The following is a 21,682-nucleotide window of genomic DNA, read 5'->3' on the forward strand; positions in this document are numbered from 1 at the left end:
AAACCCCATTTGTAAAAGGAGGATAATAAGAGCCCTACCTTATCAGCATGGTCTGAGAATTCATACATGTCCATGTGCAGCATTTGGCTCACAGACTGGGCACATCATCCATGTTCAGAGATGTTTCATCTCATAGTCCTCTGAAATTAAGGTACTCAAACTAAATGATCTCCAAAGTCACTCCCAGCTCCCAAAATCCATGATCCCACCATCAAATTATTTTCCTGGTAGAGAAGCCAAAGCTCTCAGAGTATAGGTCAGAGGAACACTGTCTTCATGGTCCCCACAAAAATCCACCCTAGCTAAGATGGCCCAGTTTTCATAGCTCTCTCCTTGGAATTTGCTAACACATCCCATTATCAACCAACATCGAATTTTTTCTTGCCACTCCACTCCTTCCCCCTTGCTTTCTTTCCACATTCCCTTTCTCGGCTGACTGCTCCTGCCCACTGAATAGCTGGGCTTCAAATTATCTTCCCCGGTTGCCTTTATGTTTGTTCCCCACAAGCTAATGCCTGTTGGAAGCAACACTTGCTTCCATATTAAGGTTTCATTCCCCGGAGCCACATATTTTAAATGAGTTTTTCCTCTTCGGCAGGATCCTGCTGGCAGGGCTCCTGCTATTTGGTGAAGTCAGTGGAGTCGGGTTTCTCCGCCCCCCCATGCTGTTTATGTTGGGCTATCACTTGGCCTAATGTTTGCATTCTCACCCTCCAACATGCGTCCCGTGCCGATGAGCAACAACCTCCCGTACCATCCCAGTGGTGTTTATGTTTCATCAAAACCCCTCTTTGTACAAAAGCAATGAGATGAAATCTGCTTTCAGGCTTTTCTAGACCCGGCCAGATTCAGCATTCCAGACGGGAGTGGACTCACTCACTACTTGAAGAAATATTTTCCTTCTCGACTCTATTCCTCCATCTCCTCCTCTGAAAGTGAACTTTCAACAACCGAAATATCCTCACTAGACACATGAAGTTGCTGGAAGTTGCTCCCTGGTTCGGTCAGCAGCTTGACTGCCAAGAAACCAGACACCCTTCCTTCAAAGCTTTTCCATAGCAAAGGGTAAAAGATTCTCGGGTCAGGAGTAAATGTTTGTTTTTTTTTCCAGGTCCTGGCAAGAAGGAAGGGGCAGCTGAGCTTTGTTCTTTAACTTGTATGAGCTTAAGCCATCTCACCTGCCACGTTACAAAAAAAAAGGAAGCAGGGGAGCATTGACGTAGTCAGGAGGAAGCTAAGTTGTTGGAGCCCTGGTGCTCTGGGAAGGAACCGGCCTCCCCTGGAGTTGGGCTAGGGCCACCACGCCCTGGAGGGGCAGAGATGGAGCAGGGAGGAATCCTAATATAAAGTCCTCGACCTACCCCTAGGTGAGGGTCTGTGTAATTATGGATTATCAAGGCCCCTCATGGGGGCTCCTTCTTCCTTCATTATTTATTGTCTTTGGGCTACTCCAGATGCCATTGAGGCAAAATTCAAATGAAACACTCCAGTTTGAGAGAGAGAAGATTTCACCTGGGGCCAGTGGGCTGTAGGTAGATGGAAAGTATTGACCAAAATGGGTTTGTTGGGGTTTTTTTCCCCCATGTATCTTGGCTTTTTGTTCATCATGAAGGGCTGTGCCTATGGTTAAGTCCCCCATCCATACAGTAGGCTGCTGATTTTATGCCCTCACCACCCCACTTACCCTGTTTCATTCTGGGACACTCACCAGCCACTTGCAGCCACAGAGTATGCACCTCTCTAGAACACAGGTGACAAGTAACCAGCAAGGTGACAGGTGACCAGCACGGAAGGCGAGTAGCAAATGCTCACACGCTCTCTGCTCCTATCAAAGCTGCCCTGTTCTGTCACATCTGCCCATGTCAGCCTGTCCTTCCCTCTTGAGGTCCCACCTACCTCCTGACACCTTGCCCCGCTGGAGCTGCATAAATAAGGACAAAGGCTCTTAAGAAGTCCCTGCTTCCTTGTCTGCCAGCGAGCAATGACAAGACAAGCCTGCCATCCCCTCACTGGGCCAAGAGGCCCCCAAGAGCTCTGGGTCGCATTTCAGCCTCCCTCGCCCCGGGAGCTCATTTGACATGGGGTTTGCGGCTCAGAAAATGATAGTGAAAAACACACAAGCCAGGGCTCTTTCTAAACAAACACTGTGTGTCCCCAGAAACGGCTTGCACTTTTAACCTTGGCTTTCTCTTCTTCTTTCTCATTCTTATCAGGAAGGAAGTGCATATATGCTGAGTGGGTAAATCTCCCATGCTGGGGCTCTGTTCTGAAGGGTGTGACAAGCAACATTTCATCAAGCAACATTCACCAGTGGGGGGGTGGGGGGGACACCCTTGCTGCAAGCCTTGCTCTTGATTGGTTTCTCTCCTTCCCGCTTCACCTCTGAGGGGGCTCTTTCCAGGGGAAACTTCTCCCTTTTGCCAGTCAGAGTGGGTGAGTCAGACTGGATAGATTCCCGGAGGTACGTCTGTGCTTTACAAAGATAAAACGAAAACCAGCAAAGTAAACTAGAGCTGGTACCCCTTCCTGAGGCAGTTCAGTCCCACAAGTTGGGATGATAAAACGGTGTCACATTCTCAGGGAGGACAGACGCTCCAGCACCACCAGCCAAGCCCCTAAGATTAGACAAGACTAGAAGAAGCGCTGGCCATCCCCCGCCCAGCACCATCCCTTGGGGCTCCCCAGGCATGCTCCCCACCGTACCGAGGAGGGAAATACCTCTGGGGGGCTCCTAAACGCTACTCACGGTACCTCTAGGCAAAGATGAGATGAGAAGGAGCTGCAGGAAAGTGAGCCCCAACTGCGTCCAGCAGCCCAGGTCCATCGTTCCCAAGCCCGTGCCGGATGAGCGACTGCTACGGAGGGACCGCGGGAGGCTGGGGGCAGGCGGCTCTTACAGGGACCTCCCCAAGCCCCAGCTGAACGGGAGCTCGGGTTTCAGCTCGCCAGGCTCTCCCATCCTCATCCGAGGGGAACCACCTTCAGCCAGAGCGACGTCAGCCCAAACCTCTCCTCTCCGCTGCCTTAACCCTTGCGGGGCCCGGGAGGTGTGGCCAGGCGGGGAGGCCCCGGGCTGCGGCTGGAAGGGACTCGGCGGGGCAGGAGGCCAGCCGGGTGAGAGCAGGGGAGCGGGCAGCACCCTGGATGGGGTCAGAGGTAGGCGGGGCTGTGGCGCCGCTGAGGTGAGGCCTGAAACCCACCCCCACCCCCGCCCGGAGAGGAGTCCTGCCCGGATGGCACACTCTGAGTCTGATTAAGAGCCTGGTTTGGGGGGGGGCTGGGGGGGAAGGGAGCCAGCCCTCCTCCTCTTCCACCTCTATCCCCAAGCTCCCCTCCCCACTCAGCATCTGCTCCAGGTGATCACAATTTGGAAACCTCATCCTTTGCATCTGTAGGCATCTTCCCATGATACCCATCACGGTGTGTTCAGCAGCATAAATAGATCTTGTACACATGCCAGGCAGGGTATTGGGCTCAGGCATAAAAGAACATACAGGACACTGCCTCGGTTGTGACAGTGGCGGTCTAGGCACAGGTGATGAGGGAGCAGAAGGCTGGCTGAAGACAAAGCACAAGCTGACCCCCTGCAACATCCCCCCACCCCCCACTCCTGGGTGGGACACGTGTGACATTCCTCAGGCACTCCTGGCTGCCCTAAAGGAAAAACAAATGGTTATCTGATAGAGCTCACAGTCTTGCAGGACATGAGTCTCCCTCAGTTTACAAGTGTCTCAGCAATGTACAAGGACAAAACATTTCTATCAATGGCCTAGCTTCCAGAAGGGAATGTAGATACAATTAAATGTCCTTATAATCTGCAGCCCACTGACGGATACCTGAAGCGGGCAGTGTCATGCTTCTCCAGGAAGCTCCCAGCTATCTTACTGTTACTGCCTTGCTAGAAGGAAAAACCACCTTAACTTGACAATGGCAAGCCCTCTGGTATCCTGTGAGTCTTCTTTAACACACCTAAATCCTTTTGAAACCTCCCTTTTCCTTACCTCCCCCAACTCCCAAGTATAGAATCAGCCACCCCTCCCAACCCCAGGGCAGCAGCTCTTTCTGCCCACGGGTCCTGATCCCCGTGTTTTAATAAACCACCATTTTGCACAAAAGATGTCTCAAGAATTCTTTCTTGGTCATCAGCTCCGGACTGCACCCTACTGAACCTCACTTATATTCTAAAACTTCATCACAGGGATAGCGAATAGAATCTCGAATAAGGAGAAAGAATGCTTTATAAGGTAACAGCCAATTTGTTTTAATCAATGTCTCTGAGCCAAGCATCTAAGTACCCTACATGTATCAACTCACTTATTCCTATAATAAACCTATCATCTCCATTTTACAGATAGGGAAACTGAGTCACTGAATATTCAATAGTTCATCCAAGGTCACAATGTGAGTAAGTGCTAGAGCCAGGGTTTGAACCCAGGTCCAAGGGCTATTGTCTTAGCCACCAGTCTCTACCACCTCTTAGGATGCTGTGAATATGGCATTTAACCACATGTACACATACAATAGATGGTATTACCCACATAATATGAATGCAGAAACAGATTCAGAGATGAAGTAACTTGCTCAAGATCCCTCAGCTGGAAATGGCAGAGCAGAATTCACACCCAGGTCTAACTCAGGGAAGTGCCGGGGCTTCAGCCCATGCTTGGTCCCAGTTTGTACAGTCCGATGAAGAACAAAAGTTGGGAGAAGTGGGTGATATTCAGGCCCAGGGCAGTGGGAGGTTTACCTAAACTGGGGAAGCTTCACCTGGAGCCTGAGAGAGAGATAGGATCTCAATCCAGGGAGGGGTGTGAGGAGACCTTTTTAAGGGGAAGGACTGAATTTGGCCAGGGCCACTGGGAAATGATGAGTATTTAGCTGTGTATATTACAATTTAATATTTATTCTTGTCCCCAAAGGATCCATGGCAACGTATACCATTAAAATGCATTTTAAACAGTTTTGATAAAAATGTAAGTATCAGAACAAAAGCTAATGCAAGAGGATAGACAATATGTATAGTTTGGATGCAGCAGAGAGAGGAAAAGAGGAAGCAAGTGGTTATGGTGTTTGGATTTCATTCTGTAGTGAATGAGGAGCTCTAGTGGTTTAGGAGCAGGGGGTCCTGGGCCCAAAGCAAAGTTCTAAGAAGAAAAGTCACATTGGCATCCAGACTGAGGGATGGAGGAGGCCAAGACCGGCACCAAGAGCATCCCTGAGACCGTTGACAGATGCCCAGAGTCCAGTAAGCAATGGAGTGGAAGGGGAAAATGATGGGAGAAACTTAGGGAAGGTAGAACCGCCAGGGCTCAGGACAGACTGGATAGACAGGGGCCTGGCACAGGTGCTCTTCTCAGAGAAATTCCTAAATCCCAGCCATGCCTCTGGGGCCCATCACAGCAAAGTGATGGTGAGTAAGAACTCGGCAGTCGGTGACCCGTGTTCAAAACCTTGATTCACCACTTTCTGACTCAATGACTGTGAGATCATACAAAATATGTGCTGGTCTCTGCCTCCAGTTGCTGGAACAGAACTCCTGACACCCTTGTATTTTCTGGGTGATACGAGTGTCTTTTGTCCTAATCAGGCAACTCTGGGTGGGCTCCTGGATGGTGGCTGGTCAGTAGAACGTTCAAGAAGTTGGAATTTTCAGCCTCAGCCCCACCCCCATTCTCTTGAGAAGGGAGAGGGCTGAAAATGGGGTTAATGGTGAGTAATGCCTCCATGAGGAACCCTCCATAAAAATCCCAGTAGTATAAGGTTTGGAGAGCTTCCAGGTTGGGGAACACATCCATGTACCAGTGGGATGATGCACCCCAACTCCACGGGGGCAGAAGCTTGGGACTCTCTCAGACCTCCCCTACCTATCTCTTCATCTGGCTGTTCATTTGTATCCTTCATCACCTCCTTTAATAAACTGGTAGGGGCACCTGGGTGGTTCAGCCGTTAAGCATCTGCCTTCGGCGGTCGTGATCCCAGGGTCCTGGGCTCCCTGCTCAGCGGGAGGCCTGCTTCTCCCTCTCCCACTCCTCCTGTTTGTGTTCCCTCTCTTGCTGCGTCTTTCTCTGTCAAATAAATAAATAAAATCTTTAAAATAATAATAATAATAATAAACTGGTAAATGTAAGAGATTCCCTGAGTTCTGTGAGCCCCTCAAGCAAGTCATTGAATCCAAGGGGGAGGAAGTCATGGGACCCTCCATATTGTAGCCAAATGGGACAGGACTTGTGGGTAACTTGGGGACCTAGTACTTAAGTTGGTGTCTGAAGTGGGGGGAAAGTCTCATGGGACTGAGCCCTTGACCTGTGGGATGTGATGCTCTCTCCAGGTACGGTCAGAATTGAATACAATTGTAGGACACCCAGCTGGTGTTAAAGACTTGCTTCGTGGGGGAAAAAAGTCACACATATCAGAAGTGTCCAAAGTGAGTGTGGTAGAAGTATGAGAGTATGGGATACACCCAGGAAAAGGAAAGGCAGGGTTTTGGGTTTTTTTTCCCAGTACAATGACCTAAACCAAGCTAACTAATGCTCTGAATCTCAGTTTTCTCATCTGTAAATGGAAATAATCATGAAATTTTGAGACAGGAGAATTTAAGGAGACTGTGTACATAATAAGGCCCATAGGACACTGCCTAGCTCATACTAAATGCTCAATAAATATTATTATCTGTATTATGGGCCTGAGTCTGACACCAAGGAAATCCTATGGTATAGGACTTCTTCCTCACCCTCAACTTCCCTATCCAGGCCAAATCTGATTAAAATAAGCACCAAGAATAGCCTTTAAAAGGCGAGGAAATACCATAAGGCAGCATATCTAAGGGTGGAGGGCAGAGGTAAGAAGAGGGGAGGTTCACTTTGTAACTGGTCAACCAGCCCATGTGCTTTGATGATGGGACTGGAGAGGATGTGACTTAGTTTCCAAATACTGTTGGTCTTAGAGCCTCTCAGGAGTCTGTTCCTACCATCAGCCGACATTACCACTTCCTTCTTCTCTCATCTCCATTCCTCCCCCCCACACACACACACTCAACCACTTATCAACACAGATCACCCAGCAGGCTCATCCCTACAGCAACTGTACCCCACCAGGGTGGGACTCTAGGTGATGAACCTAAAGAAGTTCCTAGTGCCAGGTCTTTGCTCCTCCAGGCCCTCACTCCTTTTTCTGGAAACAGGCCCTCATTCCTTTTTCTGGAATGCCCACAGCAGTATAACTATTCCCTGCTAATTTGTTGTCTAATTTGGGTTTGTGAATTTCCTCGGGCTACAGAGTCTGGAAAGGAATTCTCAAAAAGAAGCAGGACATATTTCTCTGGGGAACTCAAAGCCTTGATCCAATGTTACCTTGTTGAACTTCACAATAAACCCAGGTTCACAGAGGGAGGGGGAGCCATGACTAGGACACAGAAAAGTCAGTCATTTGCCCGAGGCCATACAGCACTCCACAAATTTCCATTTTCCTATACAAGTTTAGTTTCCTCTCTTCCCATTATAGTCAACTCAATTTTTCATATCAATAGAGTTCAGTGTTGTTCTAAATCAGGAGTTCTTAACCTAGATCCCATGGGGTCTCTTGGGAGGGAGTTTTGGAGGGTCTTCAAACCTCCCCAAATTATATGCAAAATTCTGTATGTGCATTTTTTGGAGGAAGAGGGAGCCATAGCCTTCTTCAAAGTCTCGAGAGGATCTGCAAACTCCCAACTTATTTTAGAATCCCTGGTGTTCGTAAATCGACATTGAAAAGTTGACAAAATATTTGTTGGATTTGGGGAACGTGGTTTGGTATGCACAATTGTTGTGTCTAGGCTACAAACTGCACAGTGGATATTTGAAGGACCGGCCCTCCCCCTGGCCTCCCCCCCCCCCCCCCATTTCTGCCTTAAAAGCACTTGCTTTGGACCACACTGCCTCCTGGTGAATCGAGCTGGAGCACTTACTACCTGCATATACCTGGGCAGGTTGTCTCACCCATGGTGGTCTCAGTCTCATCTGTTAAGTGGAAAGAATAATGCAGCCTGCCCCCAGAGGGTTGGAGTCAAGCGCTCAGAACAGTGCCTAAAATACACCAAGCACTCAGTAAATGTTAGCTATTTTTATTACCGTTAGCTCCCCGTCCTGCCCTTATCTTGGACACCCACTTCTGGCTGAAATAAATCACCAGAAAGGCGGGGGTGAAAAAGGCAAAGTGCCATGCTGGGAAGTAGGGGATGATACCTGGAATTAAGAATTATCTACTTATAATCAGCACTCGGAAATCAACAGTTGGCTGTAGTAGATGGAGTCAAGCCACCCATTTAATTACAAGTCACAATACCCACTAATTTTCACTTGAAAGGATGAGGCACTCTAGCAAAACCTGTCCCTTTTTCTGTGCCACCGGGGAGGCTGGTTGCATGTGAATACACAGGAAGAAGCAGCAGGGAAGGCTGTCTTGTGCATGCCAACAGCTCCCAAGGCTCCAAGCTCTAACCTCAGATCAGCAGCGGAGCGTAGCCATACTGCCAGGAAAGGCAGAGAAAAGACAGCTAGGGTAGAATGGTCTGCAAACCTGAGAGAAACATCTCAGCCTAACGGGTCATTAAGTTTGGTTTTCATCAGCTGTGCAGAACACAAAGTTCAAGTCAACCAGGGCCAGAGACCGGAGAGGGGTAGGTCTGCGGGAAAGACAAAGGGCCCTTCCACCGGAGAGCCTGCTAGAACTTGCCCACCCTGGAAGTCTCCAGCCCTAATGAATCCCGGCTGTTAACCTACACGAGGAGCAATAATGTTCTGCCTCCGGGTCTGGCCCGGCTCCACTCTGTTTCCCCGGGGGAGCCAGGCTCGGGGGTAGGTGCATCTGTGGTTCTTTCTCTGGCCACATTCTTCCTGGCACAGATTCTGACCACAGGGGCGCCGGGGCGGCTCAGTCGGTTAAGCGGCGACTCTTGGTTTCAGCTCAGGTCATGATCTCTGGGGTCCTGGGATCAAGCCCTGCACATCCGGTATGGATCAAGGCTGTTCTACTCCCGGCTCGGTGAGCTTGGGCAAGTTCTCCAGCCCCTCGGAGCCGCAGTTTTCTCTCGTCTGTGAAAAAAGCTACCTCATCATCTTGGTGAGAAGATTAAAATGAGGCTGGCGTACATAATGGTAGCTCAATCGATGTGGCCTATTATAACTATGTATGGACATCTAACCTTAAGAGTTTTCAAAAAATCCTCCCTTCAGATGTTCACCTGAAATTAAACAGCTATCATTTTCCTCAGGTCTCGTGATGTAAGTCAGGTTATGTTCCTGAATTAATTTGAAACAAATTCACGTCTGAAAAAATAGATTGCCTTGTACATTTATGCTGCTAGTTGGAGGTCTAGGGACAGAGTGGGCCCCTTGTGTGAAGACAAGTTGAGAGGACTGTCCTGAATGGACCCTGTGCAGGTGTTAAAGGAAAATTATCCTGACACTTGTCAAAGACGGTGAGGAAGCCTTTACTCAAGAGACCGGGGCAGTGGAGCCTTGCAGTAGGGGAGAGACCGGGCTCAACTCTGAATATAACAAGGAAAAGTTTGGATTTATAGCCAAGGAACAGGGTAGGGATCAGTGGATGGAGAATTACCAAGAGGAAACTCAAGGGAAAGGGGAGGATTCTGGCAAAACGATTTCACAGGATTCTTGCCGAAAGCAGGCCAGGCTGATCAGATTTCTATGATGGGAGATTCTCACTAAATTGGGATTCTTGCTCTTGAGGATAAGGCCCAAGGATGGGGTCTAGTAAAAAAAAAAAAAAAAAAAAAAAAAACCTTAGAGAAGCCTGACTCAAGTTTGGTTAAGGAGAGAGTCTTTGTCAGGGGACCGAGAAAAACCTGAGGGAGGGGGGTCCCTTGCATTGAATGTCTGGTTCAATCTTGCTATATTTTTCACTGGGATAAGTAGGATTTGTATGTAAAGCAACTTGACTTCTTTCACGGAAGGAAGCCAAAGAGAAAGCACAAATACTTACCCAGATAAAAATCATTTGCTCACTTATTCAGTTCAATTTATTGCATGTCTGCTATGTGCCCATCCTCATTTCAGGTCCTTGGAATATGGCTCTGAATAAAACCTGTGTGGTCCCTCACCTTGTGGATTTGTAAACCAGAAAGCAATGAGACATTGAGCAAATGTGAAGAGCAACATGTGTGAGGACAGAACATTCTAGAAGCATGTAACTGGCAGGGGCAGAGGGGAATCTTGTCTGAGGGTCAGAAACGTTTCCCTGAGGACATGACATTGAGCTTCAGACCTAAAGAAAAATAGAGGGCAGGAAGAGTAGAGGACAAGGGCTGAAGAGGACCACGTAATACAGAGGGTGGGGATGCAGGCCGGCCTTGAAAACCATGAACTTTATTCTCTGGGTAATGGGAACCAGTTTGAGGACCAGTGACTGGATCAGATTTGTACATCAGACTCAGCTCTCTACCTACATCCTGCACCAGTGGGAGACGTGAGAGGCACCATGGAAGTCAACCAGATGGGACCCATGATTCTGACGTATATGAGAATAACTGCAAGAGAGCCGTCAAAGATGACTTCCTGCGGATGATCATGTGGATATGGGGGTGTGCATGGGGGTGCGCTGGAGGAGGCTCCTCATTCTCACTCTCCAGTCACTTGCTCTGGGAGAAGCCAGCTGCCATGCTGTGTGAGCAGCCCTCTGGAGAGTCTCACATGGAGAGGAACCCAACCTTCCTGGCAACGGTGGCGTGAATGAGCTTGGAAGCAGACTGTGCAGCCCTCCCGATGGCCGCAGCCCCAGCCAGCAAGCTGACTGCAACCTCAGGAGAGCCCTCCGTGCCAGAGCCACCCAGCGGAGCAGCTCCCAGCCTCGTGACTCCCAGACAGTGGAGGAGATACTAAATCGTGGAGTCTTACGCTGCTAAATTTGTTACACAACAGTCAGTTACGAATACGAGAGGTTTTGGAATCAGGCAATCCATCTGTATTGCCATACACCCGCAGCCGAAGGGAAACTGCTGGCCGGCCCGAGCTTCAGTGAGAGATGTCCACGGAATGAGATGGTCACAGAGGCTTTCAGCTGCACAGAATAACAAGCCCAGCGCCCGCGGCTTAAACAATAAGTCATAACCTTGTCCAGCAATAAGTCCCACAGGTGGGGTGGCTTCAGAGTTATTTAATTCTGTGACTCAACAACAATGTTTAATACCCAGGGCTGAATTACCAGACGATGCGTATGGCTTGCAAGCATTTATACAAAATCCCGGAACACATAAAAATAGCATGTACTGTTTAGGAATACAAATATATATATCATTAAACTGCTAGAACATACAGAGAAGTGACATACACTACCGTCAAAATAGCTGAAAATGAAAGGCGTCACAAAATATGGGGTATATGATTTTAGCAAAAAAATAAAGGGAGCGAAGGACAAATCTGAAGCAATTGAAGCAAAATGTTAACATCCGTTTATCTTTGGGGAGAATCCATAGGTATCTGTTATTTTCTGTTTTTCATACGTTTGAATTGTTGATAAGTGTATCTCTATTTTATAGTGCTAAGAAGAAGGAGCGATAGGGAGATGTATGAGGGGGACCCAGGAAAATATTTTCTGATGGACAGAGAAGACAAGCATTTATTCTTCAATCTAGGAAAACATGTTGAGTGTCTCCTGTGTGTCGGCCACATTCTAGGCAACAGGGATAGCTTGTGAGCAAGACAGAATGATTCCTGTTTTCATGGAACTTCCATACAACTGGGCAAAGACATAACCAACAAAGAAGGAAAAATCAGAGGGCCAGAGTGCCATGCTAGAAATGAAATGGAGAAGTACGGTAGAGTGACTGCAGAAGGAACTTTAGTTTGCAGAATCAGAGCAAGCCTCCCTGAGAAAGTGACATTTCAACTGAGCCCGAAGTAAAGTGCCATGGGAGCATCTGAGGAAAGGGCATGCCAGGCAGAGGAAACACCTCGTGCAAAGGCCCTGAGTGGGAATGAGCTAAGCGTGCTTGAGGAACACAAAGAAAGCCAGGGTAGCTGGTACACAAGGATACAACCCACACTTAAACAAAACGGGGTAGGAAAGGGGCCAGGAGAAAATGTTGGTATGATCAAGTGAAGCTTGATTAACAATGTCACATTACCTTCTGGGCATCAAAAATCCTTTGAGAATTTAGTGAAAAGCTAGAGGTCCCAGGAAAATATACACATATTGATTCTCGCTTAATTTGGGGATATGTGTGGAGCCTCCGAAGCCTATCCCAAAATGACCTAATTCTTGAATTTGAACTGAAGCAATGCTATTCCCAGACAGCCTTCAGTCCATGAGGATAGGGGATCTAGCCATTTCTACCCAATGCAGGGTATCTCTGTAGGTAATATAGCTCTCCCTACTGGGCTGGCCAAAAAGTCCCGAGAGCTGTGTCAGTCTGAGACTCTCATCCAGGTCCTACCCAAGGAAGCTGTATCTACTCAACCTTCGTTTCCCCTTGCCTTTCAGTTTCAGACCTGCAGAGCAGGCTAAGGCTCTCCCAGCCTACTCTATGTACCCGCCCCCCGTTGATTTTTCACAGGACTTACCACCAATAATTTGTCTTACACTTCTAACTCTGCTTGGCATCAGCTTCTTAGAGAACCAACCAACACAACTGGTACCAGGAATGATCAAAAAGAAGAGGTGGTAAGGTGGGCTGTGGGTTCCAGATCGCTCACCACACAGCTGGCAAGGAAGACTCCACTCCAAATGGTATCTGGGGCACGGATAATTCCTGGCATAAGGTGGCAATCCAAATGCTAAAAATTTCACAGGTGTTTACTTAAAGGAACATCCTGGTGGAGGAGAATGCTTTGGCTGGGATGATGATTCAGGCCTTTGAACATTATGGGGGAGTAACACATTTAAGGACAATGGGAATAGCTGGTTACTGAGCTGAACTGATGCCCTACAGAGGGATAAGGAGAAGCTAAGGGCAATTAAAAACTTAAAAACTACATATGAAAGACAGTGGTCCCCTTCAGTAGCTCCTGCAGGAGAGTGGACACAGCTGAGGGGCAGACTCAGGTTCTGATATTTATAGTCACCAAGCTTCAAAGAGAGTTGAATGCTTAGTCAAAGCTCATCTACTGTGCTAACATCCATGCCCTGGCCAGAAAAACATGAACTCCTAAACATAAGACTGAGTCATCTGGATGGATACTCCCAAAGACTCCCCTGAATCCTCCAAGCCTACGGAGATGGCTCACCTATCCCTAAGAAGAGCTAGAACTCCCTCCTGTGAGAAGATACAGCATAGGCCTCCCCACCACAAGAGAACAGGTGTCTTCCTCACGACTTTGCCCCCAGACCTGCCCTGACAGCCTGATCAATAACCAGGTGTAAATCCCAGTTTAGGAAGTGATGGGTCTGATAAAGAAAGAAAAAGGCAGATCCCAGTGGAGCGGCAGGAATTAATTAGCATGTAGCCACAGGAGTTAGGGGAGTACCCACGGGATTGGATTTTGGGGGTGCTCGATGGAGGAGAACAGAACATAGGAAAAGATGTGCCAAAGTTCATTTACTTGGGGGTACTCTTCAGGGCCGTGGGATTTAATGCCCTGGCAAGAAGCCCTGGCTAGGGGCAAACCTGCTGCTAGGTGACTCTTAGAAACCTGGAGAAAATATTAGCCCATGATGACCAAAGTGGTAATGCCTGAGATACCATAGGAAGATAGTAGAATTAAACAGCTCAGGGTATGAGGCATGTTGGATCGGATATATTAGATGAAGAGAAAAGACCCATTAGAGATGTTGTTCAATGGAAGGACTAAGGGAACACACTGTTCACAAGGCCACTAGGAGCGTACTGATGGGACAGGTGCCGGCCTCACCGTGGGGGTTTCCGCTACAGTCTAGGGCTGGCTCTAGGAAATAGGTCGCAGAACCTAGCTTACTGATAGCAATGAGAATGATGAGGCCCCAAAGCAATACAGTCCAGGTGATGGTGTTGAATCGCCAGAAAGGAGGCAGCCCCCAAATTACCATCACAACTAACAAAATTAAAGGGGCAGCCAAGGGGGTTTGACCCACAAGAATTTGTGGAGATGCAGAATGTGGTATCCCTAGGGACAAAGAAACAGGCAGATGAGGGTGCTACTTAATACACACAATCAAAAAAAGCAAGAATGGAGGGGCACCTGGGTGGCTCAGTTGGTTAAGCATCTGACTCTTGGTTTCAGCTCAGGTCATGACCTCAGCGTTGTGGGATCGAGCCCTGCGTCCAGCTCCATGCTCAGTGGGGAGTCTGCTTGAGATTCTCTCTTTCCCTCTACCTCTGCCCCTCCCTCTGTGCATTCTCTCTCCCTCTCTCTCTTTAATAAATAAATAAATCTTAAAAAAAAAAAAAAAAAGAATGGATGAGCAGGAAGCTGAGGGTAGTTGCCCCAACAGGAAGTCATGAACCTTGTTCAAATCCTGGACCTGAGCCAGTTTTCATGCCCAGAACCTACTGGCTACAGAGGTGGATGGTTCCCTAAAAGGAAGTACATCAGGGGTGCCTGGGTGGCTCAGTTGGTTAAGTGCCTGCCTTCAGCTCAGGTGGTGATCTCAGGGTCCTGGGATTGAGCCTCGAGTCAGGCTCCCTGCTCAGTGGGAAGCCGGCTTCTCCCTCTCCCTCTGCTCCTCTCTCTCTCTCTCTCTCTCTCTCTCTCTCAAATAAATAAATAAATAAATAAATAAATAAATGTTTTAAAAAAAAGTGAAGTACATCAGCAATACCATGGCAAGTAGCTACTATAATGATCCCCTTGATCTTTCCCTAAAAAGCCAGATAAGCATTTACTCAGATGACTGTAGACTGAGGAAAGGGAAATACCCATACATTTTGAGCATTATTGGACACAGTCTGAGATGACATCAATACCTGGAGATCTGAAATGTCATCATGGCCACTGGTCTGGGGCATACAGAAGCAAGTTAATAAAGTGAATCCTGGCCAAAAGCCAGCTTACAGTGCATCCAGTAGGTCCATGGACCCAGCCAGTGATCATTTTCCTGGTCTTCAAATATATAATTGAGATTGATATGCTCAGCTATTAAACACATACATGGGATCACTGGCCCATCATAATAGAAAAACCAAGTAAAAGCCTCTGAAACTGCCTTCCTCTCCCTAAGATAGTGAATCAAAAACAGTATCACATTCTGGGGGGGGGGGGATGGCAGAGATTAGTGCCAGCCTTAAAGATCTTAATGGTTGCAGTAGTGGCAATCTTTCTCATATCTCCCTATCTCAATTTAATTCACCAGTCAGGTCCCTCCAGAAGCCAGATGGATACTGTAGAATGACTACAGATGATCACATACTCAGCCAAGAACTAGTTCCAACAATGATTATCTTGTTAGTCAAGGTATCTTTACTAGAGCCAATGAACGCAGAACTTGGGTAAATGGTATGCAGCCAATGAGTTCTTTTCTATCTCGATCAGAGAAGAGAATCAGAAACAATTTGCACTCACGTAAAAGGGATAATAATATGCATTTACTGTACTGTCCTGGGTTTAGGCTAATCTCCTGCTGTCACAACATAGTCAGAAGAAGTCTGGGCCATCTGGACATCTCGCAGAATTATCACACTGATCTATTACCTTAATGACAGAGCAGAGAGAGTACAAGATGGCTAGCACAATGGAGGCCTTGATAAAGTACCTCACTTCAGTCGGAGAGAAGTCCTATGAAGATGCAGGGGTATAGCACATGGGTAAAGTCTTCAGGGGTCCAGAGATCAGGGGCATGCTGAGAAATACTGTCCAAACTAAAAGGCAAATTGCTGCAATTTTCATCCCCTACCACCCAGAATGAGGTACAGGGTCTGTCACGCTTCTTTGGGTTGGGTTCTGAAGGCCGCACATTACACATCCAGCAATACTCCTCGAGTCCGTCTGCCAGGAAATCTGAAAGGTAGCCAGCTTTGCATGGGGCCTGGAGCAAGAAGGGGATCTGAAGACCATAATACAGGTAGCTCTGTCACTTGGAGCGTGTGATCCGCCAGACCATCTGGTGTTGGAGGTGTCGCCGGCGGGAAAAAACACAGTAGGGATCTCACATCAAGCCCCAGTGGGAGAATCACAACACAGGCCCCCGGGGTTCTGGACCAAGGCCATTTCATCTATAGCATTTGCGTTTTGAGGCACAGATCCAAGAGCGTTACTGAGCCCTGGTGGATAGGAGATATTTGACTCAGGGGATCAAGTGACCAGGAGTATGGAACTGCCCACTATAAGCTGAGTTCTGTCGGACCCTCCACGTCATAAAGTTACACAGGCCCATAGCTGGCCATCCTAAGACGGAAACGGGACATCCAGAATGGATCCCAAGCAGGGCCAAAGGTTTTCCAGACTGCTGTGCGACCCCAAGGTTGCCCTATGGCCAGATGGTTAAGGGAGGGTTCCCAATGTCCAAGCTTGGTTTACAGATGGGACATCGTGGGATGTAAGTACAAGCTGAAAACAGACAGTGGGTATGTCACAGCCACCACGGAGTGGCCTCGAACAATAAGACTGAGGGAAAATCTTTCTTTCCAATGGGAGAAGCTTTGAGTGGCGCGCCTGCTTTGTGTGAAGGAGAAGTGGTCAGAAGTGAGAACATATATAGACTCGTGGACAGTGGCAAATGGCTTCACCGGCTAATGAGGAGCCTGAAATCGAAGGACTGAATGACTGGATCCCAGCAGGTGTGGAACAGCGGCCTGTGGATGGGCATATGGGAGCAGGCACCAAGTATGACCACAAAATGTGACCATGGTGGACAAGAAAGCAGCCACGTGGAAAAGGCATTGAATATTCAAGTAGACAAAAACGACTCCGCCAGTTCACATTAACCGGTTCTTGTCACCTGAGCATGATGGGCACGTGAACAGAACGGCCATGGTAGTGGACACAGAGGTCACGCAACAAAGCAGCCCGGGTGGCTGCTTACCAAAGCCAGTCTGACTACTGCCACCTCCTGGTGTCCAGCCTCTTAGCTCACAAGCCCCAGCGTTGAGCACCTGATATGGGGCTCTTCTGATCCAGCAGGGGTGGGACAGGGACCTGAGATTCTGCATTTCTAACAAGGACCCACACCGTGCCGGTGATCCCAATGATACTGAATATCTGAGGTACTAAGTCTGAGGAGCAAGGACTTAAAGGAGAAGTTGCCTCCACTAAGGTCATAGACTAGGCGAGGCTACTGACAGAGCGACAAGTTCTGTCAAGAGGCTGTGAGGGAGAGTCATGAAGCGTTCAGCAGGGACCACCTTTCCCCTGTGGCAGTAGCAGCTGGGCAGCTGACCCTTGAGAGCTGTCACCACGAACTCAGCCTGACTTGACTGAGAGGGATTTCAAACCAGGCTTCCTACAAATGAAGGGGTTGTTCTTTGCTAAGCAGCTTGGAGGTGCACAGCACGGATCCTGCTGCATCTTGAGGAATTTAGTAACGAAGTCTTCTCTTCCCTCTGCGCTGCTGGCTGAACCACGAGCCCTAAACTTCCAATCCTGGGTGTCCATCAGCTGCACCAGAATTATAATCAGGGAAAGTGTGCTATTCTCCAAGGGAGTTAGAGGTTGGGAGGGACCTGGTGGGGGCTCACCATAAATCCAAGTCCACGCATGCCTCCTGGGGGCTCTGCAAAACTGCTTTACCCCTTCTCCTTCACAGTGGGCCTCCCAGAGCCTCAGGACAGGCGTAAGTCAGGCTGGACCAGGGCTACATGGACACCGAGCTCCTCAAGAATGTCCCCCCGGGTGGACTGGGCCCATTTACCTGTGATTTGGCTCCAGGTCCTTTTTTTTTTCTTATCATATTTCATTGGAAAATCTGATCTCATTTAAGGTTTGTGTTTCCAATTGTGTGTCTGGGCAGGTGACCAGTGGAATGCAGCCAGGGAAATGTAAACAGTTAATGAAATCAAACAAGGTCCACACTTGCCATGATATTTCATGCCTCCAACAGGTCTGTCTCTCCTATTTCCTCCACTCTGCTCTTCCTCTTGGGTACAGCCCAGGTCTGGTCTCCATCACCAGGGCAAGCACCTCAGGGAAACACAGGTGTCTGAAGTCATTAGAAATTCAAATCCATCTGCTGGGCCACGTGCAACAAAGAAGGGCAACTCGGGGTCAGTTAGGACGCGATGGGTGAGGGGCGGCTGTCTGGCCACGAGCCCAGAGGGACCCATAAATCATGCCGGTTTCCAGAGGCCAGGAGCTGTAATGGGGGTCAGGTGAGAGGCCCACCTGCAGCCGGGCGGCTGGATGCTGTTAAACAGTGGCCCCCAAAGGTCTCGAAAGTGGGTGTCTGTGGTTCCTTACACTCTGGAAGCAATTAATGGCTCATGCCTTCCCTTTCTCTGTGTGTCTCCTCGTACATCTCCCCTTCCTCTGCTCTCCTCCTCCCCTTCCTCTCCATCTCTCTTCTCCCTTTCTTCCCTTTTGTTGCCCCCTCTCCTCTCCTCCCCTCTCCCTCTGTCTGCAGCAGAGCAAGGCTCGGGAACGCAAGCGTGAGGCCAGACTGGGAGGTCACTTATCTAGGCAAAGGGGATTTTTCAGCACGTGGCCAATGCACATCAGGCCCTCTGAGACTCCGGGAACCCTGCCCGGAGGGGTGTGGGAAACGGCCCACCCCATCGCTGTTTTAGCACCTGCTCACCTTTCTCCATGGACCTCCCCTCCCTGGCCTCCCCCAGGCCTGCCATTTCCGCTGCTGCTGCTGCTGCTGCTGCTGCGGACCTTCCGCTCCCTTCTCTGACCCCTCTGCCGTGCTGACTCCCAGGGCCCACTTCCTCTAAGTCAGCACAAGTCTTGAGACCACAGGAATGACCTTGAGGGCAGGCCTTCCCGAGTCCAGCGCATGCCATCAGGGGAGACGTCTCGGGTGTGCTGGCTTTCTTCTGTCCCTCCAGTCACACAACACGGAGGCCCCAGCCCAGAGGCCTGCTTGCCTCCTGGCATCAGCCCACCCCTCAAGTGTCAGTGGTCTTGAGGAAGTAACAGTGGTAAACAGAAGCTCCCCACGCTCCCTCAGGCAACAAGAGACAGTGAGGCTCGAACCCAGATCTCCATCCCAGCTGCCCGGCCTTGGACAACACGCCTGTCTCCTGGGCTCCCCTTCCTCATCGCTTCGTGAGGGGTGGGACTGGATGACCTCTAGGTCTATTTTAGCCTCTAGCTTCGGGGGTTTATTCTACACAAATGGGAGTTTCTCAAGCCTCTCTGCTCTGGGGCTAGAAGCAGGTCCCCTATTACAGCCGTTGCCCCACATCCCTGGCAGCTCGCTCCACAGGACCCTAGAGAAAGGACATCAGCCCACAAGATCACAGCCTCGTGTCCCCTAGTGCCCCCGGACGTGTCTCCCAGGGGCTCCCGCACCAAGCGATAAGCACAGACACACAATGCATCCAGTCACAGCGGTTGGGTTTTTCCTTCCTCCCCCCGCCACTCACCTTCGCTGCCCACATCAAAAGCCCCCTGAGAGCACACGAGGTGGCCTCTGAGCTGCTGTTGATGCTAGTTCAATGCCAACGTCCACACAAGGGGGCAACCTGCCACTGTTCCCACAGCTGCCGGCCCTCCAAGTGCCGACGGGTGCCAGGCCTCCCTGAAGCGAGCTGACTGGTCCCTCCCCCACTCAGAGTTACACGGGGTCACCCAGACCTCCAAAAGGCCCTGGGGGTCAGGGACCCTGAGGGTCACAGAGTCTATCGTAAAAACAGTTCCTCATTCTTTTCCTTGGAAGCTTCCTTTCTACGGGACCTAGACATAGTCTGTGTCTGAATACATGGCGTCCTCCCATTCATCTCCTCTTCCTCCAGCGAGGGATGGGAGAGACTTTCTGCAGATCACCTCCTGGTAGTCTCCCCACCACATCTACAGACAAGTCTGAAATCTGTGTTAGGCTCAGCCGACACATCCCCATTGCCCCCCACCCCAAAATGTACACGTCCACATATATCTCTGATTCTGTGATTTCCATTTATACCATCTTAGCAAATAAATCAAAGGAGTGTGAATGTGTGTGAGAGTAAGGGTGTGAGAATGGGTGTGTGAGAATGTGTGTGTGAGTAAAAGGCAGTGTATGGGTGTGTATGTGAGTCTGTGTGCATGAGTGTGTATGAGTGAAAGTGTGTATGAGAGTGTGTGTGAGTAATAGTGAGTGTGTGGGTAGGTGTGACTATGTATGTATGAGTGTGAGAGTAAATGAGTGTATGGGTAGGAGTGTGAGTGTCAGAGTGTGTGTGAGCGTGAGTGTGTGAGTATATGTGGGTGTGTATGTGGGTATGGGGGTGTATATGTGTGTATGGGTGAGAGTGTGTGAGTTTGTGAGTGAGTGGCCAGTGAGAGTGTTTGCAACCGGTTGTGTGAGTGTGTGTGAGTAAAAGTGTGTGTGGGGGTATATATGTATGGGTGTACATGTGGGTATGGGTGAGTCTGTGAGTGTGTATGAACATGTCTGGGTGAGAGCGAGTGGTCAGTGAGAATGTGTGTGAGCATGTGTGCGAGTATAACTGTGTGTGTTGAGTGTGTGTGTGAGCGTGCATGTTCTAAGTTAGGAAGGGACGAAAAGCTCTGCTCCAAGTGGCTCATCCAGTGGGCCAAACCGCAAGATTGGCTAAAAACAGAGAATTCTCTTCTCCAACTCTCCCCTGAATGTATTCTAGAGGCAGGACTTGATCTCAAGAAAACCTGTGACAAAGAGTAGCACGGGTGACTTCTAAAACTCTGTACTTGCTGACAAATAAGAATCAAATTGGTGAGGGAATGAAATAGCATCCTGTAAAGAAAAAGGGCTTTCTTGTGGTTCACATAGGGGGCCTGGAAGCAAAAATATAGGCTAGATGCTCAGTCTGGAAAATCAGCATGGTTCTATTTTTAGAACTAATGAAACAAGCCTTGTATGAGGACAAGGTACAAAACGGCTCTTTTTCTCCTGCTAGGGAGAGGGATTAAAAAGTGGTTCTGAAGACTATGGCCCCAGGATTCTGAGTGAGGAAACCTGGAATGTCGGCCTGACTTCGTGGTCTGTGGTCCCTGCTGGCCACCCAGAGAGGGCCCGGCAGACCATCCGCTCCAGCAAGTATCAATTAATGAATGACTCGATTTGTGACTCGATTATTACCAATACAGTGCACGTGACCAAAAGACCAGACCTAGTCTGGGGTATCTGGGAGGGCTTCCTGGAGGCATGCTGGCTGAGCTATAAAGGAGGGAGAGGAACCGCTGAGATGGGTTCTAGGTGGAAAGGGCAACACTGGCCAGGGCAGGCTGGGCAGGGACAGGGGACGTGTGAGGAGCGAGGCCAGTGGGAACTGGAGCCCAGAGAGCAAGAGCCAGTGAGGCCGGGGAGGTACACGGCTGCCTGTGAACCATGTGAAGGCCTTCTGTCCTTGTTGTAGATAGCAGCCAGTGGGAGGTTGTGGTGAGGTTCCAACATGGTGTCCACGGACCCCCACGCCTGGGCAGTCGCACCTGTGCACATGTAGTCCCCTCTTCCCGTGCACCTGCTTTGGTCAGTCTGACCTACCGCACACAGGACGAGTGATGCTATATCACTTCTGAGGTCAGGTTACAAAAGACTCTGCTGTCAGCATTCTCTCCTGGATCACTCGTTCTGGGGGAAGTCATGAGCCACCCTGTGGGGAACCTCACCAGGGCAAGGAACTCAGAGGCCTCTGGCCAAAAGCCACATAAGTGAGGGGCAG

At 49.3% G+C, this 21,682-nt stretch overlaps 1 protein-coding gene across 4 annotated transcripts in view; it reads right to left on the reverse strand.

The window, feature by feature from the left end:
- Positions 1–21,682, reverse strand: part of PAMR1 (peptidase domain containing associated with muscle regeneration 1) — a 150,134-nt gene that overhangs the window by 69,319 nt on the left and 59,133 nt on the right. Inside the window, exons 1-2 of one of the 4 annotated variants that reach the window (XM_032413904.1) lie at positions 2,752–2,768; positions 39–140 (exon numbers count right to left, since the gene is read on the reverse strand). The exons of 2 other annotated variants lie outside the window; for them this stretch is intronic. Coding sequence is in view for 1 of the 2 variants with exons in the window: in XM_032413901.1 (XP_032269792.1) it covers positions 2,752–2,824 (73 nt within the window). In the remaining variant the exon portion in view is untranslated. Of the gene's footprint in view, positions 1–38; positions 141–2,751; positions 3,104–21,682 lie in introns of those variants that run through there. One more of the 4 variants, XM_032413901.1, reaches the window with a different exon arrangement.

This window comes from Phoca vitulina, unplaced genomic scaffold (assembly GCF_004348235.1).
Source record: "Phoca vitulina isolate PV1807 unplaced genomic scaffold, GSC_HSeal_1.0 scaffold16, whole genome shotgun sequence".
Lineage (NCBI taxonomy): Eukaryota > Metazoa > Chordata > Mammalia > Carnivora > Phocidae > Phoca > Phoca vitulina.